This window comes from Astyanax mexicanus, chromosome 9 (genome assembly GCF_023375975.1).
Source record: "Astyanax mexicanus isolate ESR-SI-001 chromosome 9, AstMex3_surface, whole genome shotgun sequence".
Lineage (NCBI taxonomy): Eukaryota > Metazoa > Chordata > Actinopteri > Characiformes > Acestrorhamphidae > Astyanax > Astyanax mexicanus.
The window spans coordinates 14,505,645-14,521,931 of NC_064416.1; the positions used below are offsets into that span (position 1 = coordinate 14,505,645).

A 16,287-nucleotide genomic window follows, 5' to 3' on the forward strand; every position below is an offset into this window, starting at 1 on the left:
TTACAATACATTGTAACACTTGTATTGTTGTAATGCATTGTATTGAAACATGATGTCAAATATCAGTATTTTTAGTAAAATTCTTGACTCTAGACTCTAGATTGTGCTTCATTACTCCACGTGTTGGAGCTAATTAAATAAGTAGGGAAAACCTATGGTGAAGAATATTGTTTGTCATATTCTGTGAAACTGACTCCATAAATCCATAATTCCTGATATTTGATTTTTTACCAATATTTTATCCTCTTAAGTAACACAGATGTCATGAAGTATTGTTAGGAATTGTATTGTGATATATCACATAATTGAGATATCATTGTTATTGTGGGCAGCATATTGTGATAATATTGTTTCGTCAGATCATTTTAGTGATAAAAACAGTGTTTTTTGCATGAACAGGATGCCAAAATACAGATAAAATAATAAAAAATGATGTTTTCTATATGTGGACAGATGTTAGCTGATTTCTCTTAATAGGGTCACAATACTTTTCTCCATATAGTGTGTGTGTGTGTGTGTGTGTGTGTGTATTATTGCATAAGGACTGTCGTTCTGCTCCCCTCCCCCTTTTTGGGGGATGTTATGGAATGTCAGATTTAGTTGTCTGTTGTCTGTTTTTGTCGCGTTTTGCTCTAATCAAAGATTCTGTTGTGTTTTTGTCAAACTGCTGATGACTGCTGCTGATGGGTTCTTTCTTGTGCCGGATTGATTTAATGCAGTATCTCTCTCTCTCTCTCTCTCTCTCTCAGATGAAGACAGTGCGCTTCACTCGTCTGCATGTTCCCTGGTCTGTGCTTAGCCGAGAGGCAGAGCTTTTGAAGATCAAAGTCCCCACCAAGAGAGTGAGTTCCCTCGTTCCGCCCACGAATCGCTGCAGAATCCCCAGTCACACTCAGGAGAGAACATTAATAGAGGATTCAGCATTAAGACTCAGATATCAGGACTACTGGATTAAGCTTTCTGAGGTTTTGATCATATTTAATGGGGGAAATCCGAATCTAAATTTTTGATCACTTTATATATCAGGAACATTCTAAATATTTAAATAAAAATAAATAATTACTTTCATTAACAATTACTATATATAATGGTTAAATATAATGTAAGAGGTAGATGTGTTTTAGAGGACTTGGTGGAGTGAAATTGTCATAACTTTCAATTAATTAAAAAAGGATCTTCCATGTAAGACAAACTGATTCAGATAATGCAAAAATATTTGGATTCTTGTTGAATGATTTGATGAAAATAATTGCAATTTTAGATTAGTTTAAGATTTACTAATATAGATTAGAGCATTAGAGATATTTTATGATAAAATCCACCAATAGAAATGCTTCAAAGTGAAATAAAATAGTCTATAAATAGCATTGTCTTTAATTAAAAATTACAAAAGCCAATCTTCTTAACAAGGCTTTAGCCTGTGACAGTGACTACATATTAATAAATGCATACAAGTGTGACACAAATGTAGAACAAAATAACATTTAACAAGATTTAGTGACTTTTTAAAGTTCAATTCCATTTTTCTACAGTTTACATAGGCTATGTGCACACAGCAGGTAAATTAGTCTTACCAAATCTGTTTTGTAGGCTCTTCAAACTATCCTTCCAATGTAATCTGTGTCCAACATTCATTTGAACTGTTGATGTTTTTGAAATGATACACATGCACTAAAGAGCAATGCTTCACATGTGTTCTTTATATAGTGCTTTTTAAGCCTTCATCATTGATTTTGCAGCCGCATCCTTCTGTGTCCGAGTTCAACCATTTTTTTAGGAATTTCTTTAAACACACAGCAGTTGTGGCTGTGCATTGCTAAGTATTGGATTAGTATTGGGTACGTATAACAGATATGTGTCACATTTTATGCAAACGTCAATTTTACATGCTGTGTGTATGCAGACATCATTATTTAATTGTTTTTAGGCCTTTGTGTGGATTATTTCAATTATTATTTTTACAATAATTATTATGATGATTATTATTTTTAAATATCATGAGGAATGCATTAAATGGTTTGGCATTTATTAAAATATATTTAAAATATTTTTTTTTCATTAGCTAACTTTAAAAGGAGATCTATGTTTTCCTGCTGATGTTAATGAACTGACAGTAATGAGGGGTGGAGCTGGTTTGGAGAAGGTTGTGTCACAGAGATTTCTCCTCAGGCTGCCCAAAAAAGAGTTAACCACACACTCACATGATCTTGTTTTGAGTTTTAAGAGATTAGGATCCATGATGGCTAAAACCAACTTGGTAAGTGCTCTGGGCTGACACAGTTTGTTAAAGGCTGCTTTAATGCCAAACATCAATCCAAGTTTCAACATTGCAGCGAGTAAAAAAAAGGGGGATCTGATTATGTTCAGGGCAAGCCGATTACACAGCGAGCGCTACAACTCCTCAGAGGAGTGTGATGAAGTGATTTATTGGTGTGATATGTCTCATATTATTTGCTATGCTATGTGCGTGTTGTGTCTTTGTGTCTAACTTGAGTTTTAGACTATACGTGTGTAAGTACAGGAAGAGTGCAGATGGGGAAAATGGTCTTATATGAGGCTTATAGATATTGTCAGTCTGCACAGGTTTCCCCTCTGCCCTTTCATAAATCAACTAACTCCTACAGAGAGGCCGCTGCAGGCCTGACCCCGCTCTGACCTCGCCCTCAGTGTTTGTGTTTGGTATTTTAGTTGGTAATCCTCTCTGCCTGGCTTTGCAGACATATGAGCTGAAAGAGAAGACTGGACTAGCAGGAGCGATCAGCTCATTTTGGGAGAAGCTCAATCAGCCGTTCCAACCTGGGGTCCCGGAGCTCGTGAACCCTCGCACACGTGTGCTCTCACTGCCGTTCAACAGGGAGAAGCTACACCTGTGAGTGTGAACAAAAAATACACAGATGCACACACACAGTTTGGGCCAGTTTTGTGTTGATTCTGTGGTTAAAGTTCTGGCTTGTTTGTGGGTTTGATACCCACTCAATCTGCTTAAGGGGTGCTGTCGCATGTCTGACCCTGAACTTTTAAGCTGGGATATACACAGTCTAGTCAGCATTTTATGACCACCTCCTTGTTTCTTCACTGTCTGTCCTTCTAATCAGCTACATTGACTATATAGGAATATTTTGTAGTCCTGAAGTCTGTTTCTGCGCACACTCTTTTTTAAAAGTTTTATTTAATTTTTTTCCAATTATCTCCCCAATTTACATAGAAAATACCCAACCCACTCATTAAGAGGTCCTTTTTCACTAGTGATGCCCCAACACCAGGAGGGTGAAAACCAGCACAAACCTCTATCGATACATGTTAAGTCATACACCACCTCTTTTCCATCTGCTGCTGATGCAGCATTGCAGAGTAGCCAGTGCTCTCGGAGGAAAGCGCCTCAGCTCATAGACGACTCGTGCTGTGGAGGAGATGTGAGGAGAGATTACCATCTACCCACCCAGAGAAAGCAAGGCCAATTGTGCTCACTCAGGGCTATGGCAGTTGATGGCAAGCTACATAAACAGGATTCGAACCAGCGACCTCCTTATCAAAGTGGCAGCGCTTAGCCCACTGGACCACTCAAAGCCCCTACTCTTGTTTTCAGAAATTGCCTGCAGTGTTCGTTAAACAGTGTAAGCAATGTTGAATGACTAGAGGATGACCAATACAAATTGTGATGTAACAGATTTAGAGCTTCTGTCTCTGACTTTACATTTACTAGGTGGATCATCTAGGTAGGAGTGTCTAATAGAGCGGACAGTTAGTGGAGACAGTGTTTTAAAATTCCAACAGTGTGTAGAAACAAGGAGGTAATCATAAAATTCTGACTGGTTTGTCTATGAGAAAAACATTTTCTTATATTGTATGAGGGAATAAGTGAAAGCAAATGAGAATGAAGATGCTTAATCTTAACTAAATTTACTCTTTTAATTTTCCCCTCCAGATTTGATATCAAGTCGAAAAACACCCTGTTTGACAACGCAACACGAGGACGAATCGTAAGTTTATTTGTTATGTATAAAGATTAGGTTAAAAATCTAATAACATAATAAGAAAAAAAACCCAATAACTCTATTTTTGATGTGTTTCATATTTTGACATAATGTAAATTGTGGCTGTTATTGAATATTAATAAATATAAACTTGAACATGGTAAATATCAACACTCATTAAAATGCATTCTCTGCTCTATGGACCTGCTTTGCGCTGCAGCTGTAATGCTATGGTCTGTAATGCTAATATGATGCTAATGCCACGCTCAATGACATTGTGCAGTGTGTCCGCTACTAGAGTATAGAGACTTTAATGGAGAAAGTAGAGATTTGAGCTGTTGAACACATCATTTTGTACACCCTTATACTGTATTTAAATCAGTTGCTATACAATTGTGTGTTGTATGACCATTATGCCCTGAAATTGTTGTAGGGCTTAATGCATCTTGGTGAAATTTCTTCACAGTGTTTGTGTGTGTGTTTTTTTCTTAGGTGCTCGAGATTCTAAGGCGCACGGCCTGCACACAGACATGTCAGACTATGGGTACATATTATGAAGCATAAAAATGACAATTATCTTTCATTTTGCTCAATAATGTGATTCATTTATCATATCGTCCTCTGTTTTTTTTTTTACTTTTGTTTATAATATAGGCATCACGTCATTACTAGCGAAGGGTGTCTACGACTCAGCCTTTCCCCTACATGATGTAAGCTGTCTTTTTTAAAACATTAACATGATTGGTTTGCTTTGTAGTTACACTGAATACTTGACTATAATTATAAATATATTTAAGCATATTACTAAATGAACTCCACAGACTGTATGCCATATATGACATTGTAGGTTAGCAGTGATAACTGTTTTCACAGTATACAATTTTGTAGATATTTGCTTCTTACTTACAAATGCTGAATCAGCTGCTGTGTCTGTTAGCTTTGCAACTCCAACTCAGTTGTTAGAATAGTGGCTAATCTGTTATTCTAGGTTTCATAACAGAATAGCATACAGAATAGCATACAGAAATGATACACATATCATTGCAAACAGCTATACTTGTCCTTGGCCTATCAATAACCATCAGCCCGTAAACCAGCTTGTAATAAAAGTTAGCATCACGGCTAACTCCTTAAAAAAATCGGTTGAGGCCAGCAGTTAGAATTGGGACTTGACTTGTCTAGGCTGGTTGACTGAGCCTGACTGTTAGCATTACATCTTAACTTGCTCTTTCAGGCTTTATAACATAGGTTCAGAATGAATATTGATTATCTATTTATCAACCAGTGTCCTTGGCTTTTCAGCAACTATTAGCAAGAAATTCAGCTCAGAAAAACAGCTAAAATCCACTTTTTTCTAGTTATTAAATCCCAGTTTATTCCCATAGCAGCCATTCAGGGAATATGTACTAACCTGCGATACTATATACATTCAGAATTCTGTTTATTATTTTGATTATATAATACTTCTGTTAATGTTTTAGGGTAAGTGTGAAATACTGTCATACACTTATGCCATGATATATTCTGACATGCTTATCATACCATGAGAATGTATAAATTGCAACCCACTTCATTGTATGGTCAGTGTTCACAATGCAAGTGTTAATTCTGTGTTTGTATGTGTTTATAGTGTTGAGTTTGTAAGTTTTATTAAATTCTCTTATTGCTCCAGGGGGACTTTAATAGCTCAGATGAAAAAGAGAATCGCAATGACAGACAGGTAAGCTCATCAGTCTGCCATAATTGGGTGGATATCACATAGTAGTGTTCAGGATCAACTGTCTTTGATTGATAAAAAGCTTAAGTGAGTGGATGTGTAATAATGTAATTACACATCTAATGTAATGTAAGTGTTATGATATTAGATAATGTTGCTAATTTTTTTAAGCTACAGCTTTTTTATTTGTCAGTTGTTTATTATGAGGATTGTTATTTAGTAATTAATTTTAAGATGTAATATTTATTCATTAACTACTAATTTTTTAGCTGTCTGAGGGTATAAAGTTTTAAGAAGGTTATTTGTGTGTTTCTCAGTTGTTGCATGAAGAATGGGCCAATTACGGAGTTTGCTTCAAATATCAACCAGCTGACCTTATCAGGTACTGCCATTGACATGACAAGGGCCCTACAATACACATTACACTGCTTGTAGAACTGATATTCAGCATTCGAGACTTGAGTCAGTATTTCATTGTTTATGGTGTTGGTACTGGATCTTCTGCTCTACAGGAAGTACTTTGGGGAACAGATTGGTCTCTATTTTACCTGGTTGGGAGTTTATACGCAGCTGTTAATTCCTGCCTCAGCAATGGGAATTGCAGTGTTCATTTATGGATGGCTGACTGTAGATACCAATGTGCCCAGGTACTCTCTCTCCCTGTTTATGCTTACTAAATTTAACTGTCTATCCCTTTGTCTGTCTGCCTGTATGTCAGTTTACCAACCTTCCCATCTATATACCTGTCTGTCTACTTATCTACCTAGTTACATGTCTTTTTAGCTGTCTACCTGCCTGTGTACTTATCTGTGTACTTGTCTACCTACTTACCTGTCTACCTACCTGCCTGTCTGTCCCCATAGGTTCTTGTGAAGGTATTTGTCTGTCTTCTTTCCTACATACCTACTGTACCTGTCTGTCCACCTCCCTACCATCCTATCTGTGTTGTCCACCTGCCTACCTACCTACAAACCTGTGCATATACCTGTGTGTCTACCTACCTACTTACCTACCTACCTACCAACCTACCTACCTACCAACCAACCTGTGCATATACCTGTCTGTCTACCTACCCACTTACCTACCAACCAACCTACCTACAATCCTGTGCATCTACCTGTCTGTTTACCTACCTACCTACCTACTTACATACCTACCTACCTACCAACCTGTTCATCTACCTGTCTGTCTACCTGCCTACTTACCTACCTACCAACCTGTGCATCTACCTGTCTATCTATCTACCTACCTACCTACCTACCTACTTACCTACCTACCTACCAACCTGTGCATCTTCCTGTATGTCTACCAACCTACCTACCTGTCTGTCTGTCTGTCTACTTACCTACCTACCTACTTACCTACCTAACTACCTACCATCCTGTGCATCTACCTGTCTGTCTATCTACCTACTTACCTATCTACCTACCAACCTGTGCATCTACCTGTCTGTCTACCTGCCTACCTACCTACCTGTGCATCCTCCTGTCTACCTACCTACCTACCAAACTATGCATCTACCTGTCTGTCTACCTACCTATCTACCTACTTATCTGTCCATCTACTTGTTTACTTATCTATTTACTTGTCACTCTAACTACGAACAAATCAGCATCTACATGTCTGTCGACCTACCTACCTACCAACCTACCAACCTGTCTATCTATCTATCTATCTATCTATCTATCTATCTATCTATCTATCTATCTATCTATCTATCTATCTATCTATCTATCTATCTATCTATCTATCTATCTATCTATCTATATTCGTCAAAAAGAATATCGATCTCACTGTGTTTTTCTGTTTCTCTTAGTCAGGAGATGTGTGATAAGCGCCTGAACTTCACCATGTGTCCCCTGTGCGATAGTGTGTGTGATTACTGGCAGCTGAGCAGTATGTGCAGTACAGCTCGTGCCAGCTATCTGTTTGACAACCATGCCACTGTAGCCTTTGCCATCTTCATGTCCCTGTGGGGTAAGTAGGCTCAGTGTGGGTGGGATCTGGCAGAATTCTGTTTGCAAACATGGGAATGAATCTGTGGATAGGGTTTTAGTGTATGCACCTGTAATTACTGCAGCATTATATAATAGAGATATAATACACTTAATAATATCTACATCTGTAATATTGTGTAAGTGTTTATGCATGTATGCACAGCCTGTATGAATGTGTAATACTATAAGTACTATTCAAGGCATTTACTTGCTTTTTAGCACAGTTCTAAAAAGCAGAAGCACAGAGGGAATTGTAATAAACTCTCCTGTTATGTAAAGAGCACCAGTGTCTGTGCACAGATAGCTGTAATTCTGGCTTGAGTGGAAGTAGTGTAGGTGGCTGGGGTCACCTGGGTCACACCTCTCTAGGTTTAGATCTGCCTGTGGAGTGATCTGAGTGCAATGATTGTGTGCCCATGTTTGTTATTAATATTAATTATTATTTTTGGTAAAAATATGTTTTTAAAGATAAATGGATTTGGTTGTATATGGGAAATACACTATGTGGAAAATAATTGGAACACTTGCTTATTAATTTGCTCTTATGAAATCAAGGGTATTAAAAAGAGTTTATCCCCAACTCCCCAACTCATCCCAAAAGGACTGAATGGAGCACCATCATTCCAGGGAATGATGACCTCTTCCACTCTCCACAGCTCAATGCAGGGAATTTTAATGCCCTCTAGTCCCTGACTGGCATTAGATATGGTGCCAATAGGTTTATGTTTATCTGCTCCAGAGAGTTCTATGATATTCACAAAATATCTAAAATACTCTGCAGTGACTGGACAAGTTGTGTGCGTGTGAATTTGCACATCTGTGTCAGCAATGAGTACAATAATAGAATAGGCATCAGCAAACATTTGTCTATATAATGCTTTTACTGTAATCCCTTGCTCTAACAAACAGTGTTGTGTGTGTGTGTTGTAGCTGCCGTGTTTCTGGAGCACTGGAAAAGAAGGCAGAGGTGTCTGCAGCACAGGTGGGATCTAACAGGCATTGATGAGGAAGAGGTGAGCATGCTCTTAAATATAACATTATAACAACTTAGCTAAGAGTATGTATTATATATAGACTATAAAAACCTTATTTTTATGAAAGTATTTTTGTTGATTTTAAATTTACTACATACTTTGAACACACAAACTGTCCTTGATAAATAAATAAAACAGAAATTCTTCAGAATTACCTGAATTATTTTTTTACATTGACTTATGCAAAAGGGTTAAGAAGGTTTCATCTCTCCTCTGTAAGGCTTGCATGTTTTCTTCAGACAGCATTGATTTTTTTGGGTTCTGGTTTTATATTTGCAGAATTTGATGGATTCCACTGTATTTAGTCTTTGTTTTGTGTTGTTTGTTCCATGTTGCACCGTGGTCCTGGGGGAACGTAATTTCACTTCACTGTGAACTTGTACTCAGATAAATTGACAGTAAAAACCTCTTGACTCTATCTATAGGCGAGTAGTCAACTGCACAGCACTCAGCTTGATTTAGAGCGTGTCAGTGTATCTTTCCTATTTGTAAAGTTGGGCAAAAAAACATCTTGCCCAGCTCAAAATGTGCAAAAAGCATGCACTAATTCTCTTAATTAATCATGGGTGTCTTTTGGGTGTAATGCGAAATAAACCAATCAGCGCATCACCTGCCATTACCTTTAAGAGCCAGGTGCACTCTGACTTTGGTGCATTGTTGAAGCGCATCGCTTCTTCTAAGCAGAAAAAAACTGACCTGCACGTTCACATTGTGTGAGAGCAAGTAATTTACGGGAACAGCAATGTGTACTCAATTGCAATTGTGTATTCTGTTTATTGTTCATGTAAAAGTTGAATGCACCTGTGTTGCCAAAATAGCAATGAACATCTGACAGTTGACTGTTATCAGGGTTCTGAAGTCTCAGACCTTAATTAGTAAATCAGACCTGAGGCATGTTACCAACTGTATTCAGGAAATGTCCTCTGTATTACATTTCCAAATTCTCTGACTCCAGTACCAAAAAAAATTGAAACATGTGTTCCTCTAAACAACTGTTTTAAGAAAAATTACAATACCTGATGCTCACAATGCAGGGAAAGTTTATTAAAAAAATAGCCAAAAGTTTTTAGCTTCTGGTTTCTGCAGTGGATAATGTTATTAGGTTCAGGGGAACTGTAAAATTCAAGCTGCTTATATGCTGGTAAGACAGGCATCAAACCCTTCATAGGACCATATCCTAAGATTCAAGTGGTTGTGCACCATTCCACTGTGCAGTGTTGCTTTTACAAACTATCTTTGTGAAAGTGTCATAAAAAGCCTCACCTGTGACTGTAGCACGGAACTGATTCCTTAAAAAGTGTTTGAAGAATATTGAGACACTAGAGTTTGGAATCTGTGATTTCTGCCAATGGTTGTGTTATTATTATGTTTCAGATTGCATACGCAGTAAAATTACTGCACTGATTTCATTTTGTTTTTTGTATCGTTCCTTTCCGGAATGCTGCTACAGGATGGAGCTGAGGTGAGTTTATTTTCTCTTTCATATTTTTCTTTTCATTATTTTCCTGAGCTACAGATGTTCTGCAGATCAGAGCTCAGTGTTAGACGTGGATGTTGTGCTTCCACTGGGATGTTGGTTAGACAAGCTCTCTGAGGATTAGCTTTGAAGAAGCTCTGTGTATCAATGGCTGCTGCTGTATCCTTAAGCCTAAGGTCAGACCACTAACGCTGATCTCATCCATGATGATGGACTTTCTGCAATGTGTTGTCAGGCTTTTTGCTTTAGTGTAAACTGCTCGTTGACTGCTGACTCACGGGTGTTAATCCTATGCGTTAAGTAAGACCCTTCAGACCCCTCATCTAATACCATGGTCTCAGTCTTCACGCAGTCTCAGAAAAGAACCAGTGGTGAAAAAACAATGACTTTGGATGATATCATTATTCTATATCTTTTGGTATATTCAAAATATTTTATTGCACTTTTATTTTATTTGTTTAAATAAGTTTAACATATTAATAATTTACAAATACAATTCAAAATGTGAATTTAACTATTACATTTTGCCGAAAACACATTTTTAGATTTAAGAAAAATAGCTTTAAATGATACATGATTTTATTATTGCATGTTGCAAATCAAACCATTTGGCAACACCCTAGCAACCCCACAAGACAACATAGCGTTTATACAAATTTACATCGTTTATACACCATATACAACACTGGAAACACAATTTAAACCACCTGACATGAAGCACCATAGCAGGCACCCTAGCATTCACGCAGAAACACCTGGGTAATACCATAACACTCACTTTGCAACACCTTAAAAACCACATAAGACACCTTAAAAACTGCCTCAAATTCTAGAGCAAGTGCATAGCAATGCCCAGGCAGCTACCAGTGATATAGCAGCAATTGTTTTTTGCAACAACTTCATAACCAATTATACAACCTTCAGTAATACAATAGCAACTGCTTAGCAACAAGAGCATAAGTCAGTCAGTTAAAACAAAAAGGTTAATATTTATATTTAAATTAAGGGTTGAGTGTTAACAGATAGATATATGCTAAGATAAAAATCAGATTTATAGCTTTCCTATGACAAAGATTTCAACAAAATATTAAAATCCACACTTGAACTAATAGTATGTAATCAGCTAAGTCATTTTTAATCATATTCTAACCACAGTAAAACGTTTGTAAAGTGTTGCCCATTTTGAAGAGCGTGGAGCAATAAAGGATAGAAATGTTTTAATAGTAATTGTTGTTAGAATAGATGGTTCCTCTCTTTCAAGAAGACTGTAGCCTTAATTCCAGTCATTTTGGAAGCTTGGCAGGAATGTTACTAAGACAAGCTTGGCTTTAGGTATCATTAAGGTGAAGCTAGTTCATTAAAGAAATGAGTCATACTGAACGGTGCACCCCGAGCACCTGTTACTTAATTCCTAAAGAAACAGTTAGGAAATGCTTATGTGGATACACTGATACAGATACACTGTTATTGGTATTTATTCAAATTAGGTAATTAATTAAGTGTCAAGCAAATTCACACATTTACCCAGATACATACTGTAACTTAATTAGTTTTGCACAATACTGTGTATCTATGTTTCTTTTAGCATTTGTTAATTCATTACAGTTCATGCAATCACTGTTCCTGCTCTTCATTTGCAACTATTTATTTTCCTTTCTATTTCTTTAATTAGGATGAGCTCCGTCCAGCATATGAGGATTTTCTTCTTCAGAAACGAGAGAAGAAGAACAAAAAGACCAAAAAGAAAGAAGAGGTACACATTATATATTATCTTTATTTGAAGGAAAAAAATATAATTTAGCTTACAAATATTCAAGCAGCCAAGACACAGGTGTCTCAAAGTTTGCTTGATGTAAAAATACATTTTATAGACAAAAGTATTGGGAAGCCTTCTCTTTTTTTCAGTAGTCAAAGGTATTAAAAAGAGTTTATCCTGATTTAGTTTCTACTGTCCATACTGGATTTTGTAGCATTGCTTTGAGGATTTGATTACATTCAGCGAAAAGAGTATTAGTGAGGTCGGGACTTTGGATGGCCACCAAAAGTACTGAATGGTGAACAATCATTCCAGAGAACAGAGTTCCTTGCACTGCTCCACAGCTCAGTGCTGGAGGGCTTATTACCCCCTATAGCCCATGCCTGGCATTAGGCACGGTGCCAGTAGGTAGATTGGTAATACTTCTATACAGGGAGTAGACAAGCTGTTTGTATTTGTGCATTGTATCAGCAATGGCTGCAAGTAGCTAAATGCATTCATTAGAAGGGGTGTGTATACTAAACATTGACAAAAATGAATGACCAAAATAAATGACAAAATGAGTATATAGGTGTGTGTTGTGAGGATTCAGAGCGGTTTGCAAGCTATTAAATCTTTCTTTCTGCCATAAACTCTCTGCAGCATTTAAGTTAATTTAATGGCCTGTAGGAAATATTATACATATTATGTCCATTTTTTGTAACATAACTGTATGTGAGTATGTGAAATGTGTGTGTGTGTGTGTGTGTGTGTGTGTGTGTGATTAATCTCCACTATTTTGCAGCCGGATGGGAGGACAGATGACATAGGTAGAGAGAAGCTGCTGTCTGCTAAAGGAGGACAACCACCGGTAAGAGCGCTGAGGGTGGGGGTGGAGAGAGACAGTCAGAAACAGTTTGTGTGCGTATGTGACTCACTCAGGAGGAACGGATTGAAAAAGAGAGACAGAGAGAGAGAGAGAGAGAGAGAGAGAGTAGCAGAGTGACAGTAAGGTAGAGGGGTGGGGAGGGAGGTAGAGGGAGGGAGAGAGAGAGAGCTAATCAACTTATCAGAGAGAGAGGTGGGGCTTTGGGGATAATGTTATTAGATGTCAGTCAGCTGTCAGTCAAATGTGGAGTGGTCAGTGCACTCGGTACTGACCTCACACACACACAGGTCCCACCTGCTCTTCCTCTCACGCCTGTCTCACTTCCTGTATGGTTAGATAATGAGCATGTGTGTGTTTGTGCGTGTGTGTATGTTTATGTGTACAGTGCATGAGAGATTATAAGAACTAAATGAGCGATTAGACGTGGTCGCAATTTCTGCTAATGTGATTTGACGGCTTTTTATTACTGCTTTTGTACCAGTTTAGGTCTAGCTAGCACACACAAACCCACATGCACAAAGGTCCGCCTCCTCGCAGACACACATACACACACTGAAAGTGCTGAAAGCAGATTACCCCTCCTGGGTATTCCACACAGTAGATTATGTGGGATTAGAGTCAGAGCTGGATTAAAACACACAAGTTAAAGTGGTGCCCTTCCTCTAATCAAAGACACATGCTTGGTTTGTGTGTTTATGTCAGGGGGAAAGGGTGTGTGAGCACCTGGGAGCGTGTCTGCTCTAATTTTCCATGCATTTGACTGCGCGCATGTGTACGTATGTGCTTGTGTGTGTGTGTGAGTGTGAGTGTGTCTGTGTGTGTGCTGTACCAGGAGTGTGGCAGTGTGGTCTAGCCTTCTCTTGCAAGACCACATTATAAATCAGTGTCATTCATTGATGTTTTTAAGCTATTGCTTCTCTATACTCACTTACTCTATTTTCTGATATTGTAAATAAAACAATATTTTATATTTTATTTAAGATTTGTTACATTTATGAGGGCTATAAGATCACTAAACAAGCATAACTGTGAACAAGGGCAGCACAATATTGGAAAAAAGCTGACATTGCAATATAGATATATTATATATGTATTAAAAAGTACAACATTTTAACAGAGTTCACCAGAAGTTGAGCCAAAAAAGGAAAATATATAATATTGGGCAGAAATAATCTCCCTCTGGTAGACACGTCATGGAAAATGAGAACTGTGCAGACTTTTCTTTTGCACCAATCAGCAAAATATTTGTAGCATGGCATAATAATTACAGAAATAGACGTTGCACATGATATTGCACATCCTGTAATGTGATGATGATTATACATGCACACATTTTAATACATAGTTTACTATTGTAAATTATTCTGTGCTTATAAACACATGACAAGTCTGATGTAGATCACTAGTTAGAAACTTTCTCAAGAACAAACTGAAGAAAACTCATTGGTAAAATAAGCCCACTGGCATTTAGTACATAGCACTGTTCTATACCAGGGTTCACCAACCCTGCTCCTAGAGAGCTACCGTCCAGCAGACTTTAGCTCCAACCACTAATCAATCTCACCTATTTAGTAATTACTGCCTCCAGGAATGTCTGATCAGATGAATATTGTGTGCTAGATTAGGAATAGAGCTCTCTCCAGTTTCCACTGTCAGAAAAACCCTTTTTAGTACTTTGTAGAACACCTAGAACATAAAGTTAACAGAGATACACGGTTTTGGTCTGACAGTGTTGACATTTTAATAAATTAGTAACACTTTACAATAAGGATGTATTAAGTAACTGTACTTACTAATGGATGTCTCAACTACTCATTAGTTAACACTAGATAATACATTGTTAATCATTTCAACATTTTAAATTAATGTCACAATTTATTATTAATTAACATGATTTATAGTGTTCTTATACATTCAAGTTTATTAATGATTAGTAATGCCTTACATACTGCCAATTAATAATTAGTTGACATTTCATAACATTTAACAATGTTTATTACTGTTGTGTGTACTGTTAATTATTGTTTCCTTATTATAAAGTGTTACCAATATACTGAACCATGATATCATCATATCAAAACCTTGCCTCTACAATACAAATGCAGTATGAAATTATTTTATTCCTTGTCATTTTAACAAATTCTATTGGTTCATTTAATATGATATTCTGACATGCTCTTGTTATTATGCTGGTTGGTACAGGCATATACTGATTGATGTATCAGGCTTGTGCTTGCCCTCACCCTCCTAGCATTGCCAGTGATAGGGGGAGTCTTAGTTTTGGGTGGGCTAATTGGCTTAGCTAAAATGAGGAGAAAAAGTAAATAAAAAATATACATATTTTTTAATATAATAATAACAATAATGTCTTTTTTGTAGTTTGCTTCAGAATCTCTAACATGGAAGGACCGGCTGCCAGGATACTGCATTAACGTATCCTCCATACTGCTTATGGTGTGTATTTCTGTGTGTTAATGCTAATTTTTGTACAGTAGATGTAAATGTATACATAATTTATCACTTCCTCTCACTCACTCTTGCTCTGAACCCTGCTCCCCATCTGTTTTTCAGGTGGGGGTGACGTTCTCAGCTGTGTTCGGTGTGATTTTGTACCGGATCATCGTTTTCGCAGTGATGTCAATGAACCCTGACCACGAGGCCAAAGCTAATGTGCGAGTTACTGTGACCACCACTGCTGTTATCATCAACCTGCTGGTGGTTCTGGTGCTGGATGAGATCTACGGGGCTGTGGCAGTTTGGATCACAGAACTGGGTCAGTTTTTCTGTGTGTGTGTGTGTGTGTGAGAGAGAGAGAGAGAGAGAGAGAGAGAGAGAGAGAGAGAGAGAGAGAGAGTGAGAGAGAGAGAGAGAGAGAGAGAGAGAGATAGTACGGGAGAGCACATTCAAGCATGTATGGCTGATTAATGACAGCTTTACAGCATTACAGCTCTGAGACATAATCAGTCCATAATATGACATCGATGCTAATGTAGCTACAGTAAGTGGCTGTTGGGCAGCTGTGGCCTAAAGGTTACAGAGGCAAACGGGTTTGAGTATAAAAGGTTACTGGTTTAATCCCCAGGTCGGGAAGCCAGGGTGTTAACAGCATCCCACAAGCCAAGAATACATTTTTAGGATATATTTAAAAAAACTGTTACAGTTTTAAAGCATTAGATGAACGTGTAATGTCATAAATTATGGGCTGTCTATCTCTGTTTGTTTGTATGATTTAAGTCAGTTTTTGAGATCCAGCACTGCGACTTACAATACCAAAAGTTAATTAGGGTCAAAGGGCTTGGAAAGCTGAAGAGATATTTTATCATTAAAAAAATTATGTTTGTTTTACCCTACTTTCATTTTAATAGTACAGTTTCATATTATTATAAAATCATTTATATAAATTTACAGATTTCACTTTTAATGCTAACATTGTTGTTCTTTCATTTTACTTTTATCTTGATTTA

The 16,287-nt window shown here is 37.4% G+C and overlaps 1 protein-coding gene across 1 annotated transcript in view; it reads left to right on the top strand.

The window, feature by feature from the left end:
* LOC103029157 (anoctamin-2) overlaps nucleotides 1–16,287 on the top strand; it is a 32,547-nt gene that overhangs the window by 8,091 nt on the left and 8,169 nt on the right. The window contains exons 4-18 of the mRNA XM_007244076.4: nucleotides 750–842; nucleotides 2,718–2,869; nucleotides 3,926–3,980; nucleotides 4,467–4,518; nucleotides 4,629–4,684; nucleotides 5,647–5,694; nucleotides 6,009–6,073; nucleotides 6,204–6,338; nucleotides 7,508–7,668; nucleotides 8,619–8,701; nucleotides 10,173–10,184; nucleotides 11,872–11,952; nucleotides 12,740–12,805; nucleotides 15,203–15,277; nucleotides 15,395–15,596. Of these exons, the coding sequence (XP_007244138.3) occupies nucleotides 750–842; nucleotides 2,718–2,869; nucleotides 3,926–3,980; nucleotides 4,467–4,518; nucleotides 4,629–4,684; nucleotides 5,647–5,694; nucleotides 6,009–6,073; nucleotides 6,204–6,338; nucleotides 7,508–7,668; nucleotides 8,619–8,701; nucleotides 10,173–10,184; nucleotides 11,872–11,952; nucleotides 12,740–12,805; nucleotides 15,203–15,277; nucleotides 15,395–15,596 (1,336 nt within the window). The remainder of the gene's footprint in view (nucleotides 1–749; nucleotides 843–2,717; nucleotides 2,870–3,925; nucleotides 3,981–4,466; nucleotides 4,519–4,628; nucleotides 4,685–5,646; nucleotides 5,695–6,008; nucleotides 6,074–6,203; nucleotides 6,339–7,507; nucleotides 7,669–8,618; nucleotides 8,702–10,172; nucleotides 10,185–11,871; nucleotides 11,953–12,739; nucleotides 12,806–15,202; nucleotides 15,278–15,394; nucleotides 15,597–16,287) is intronic.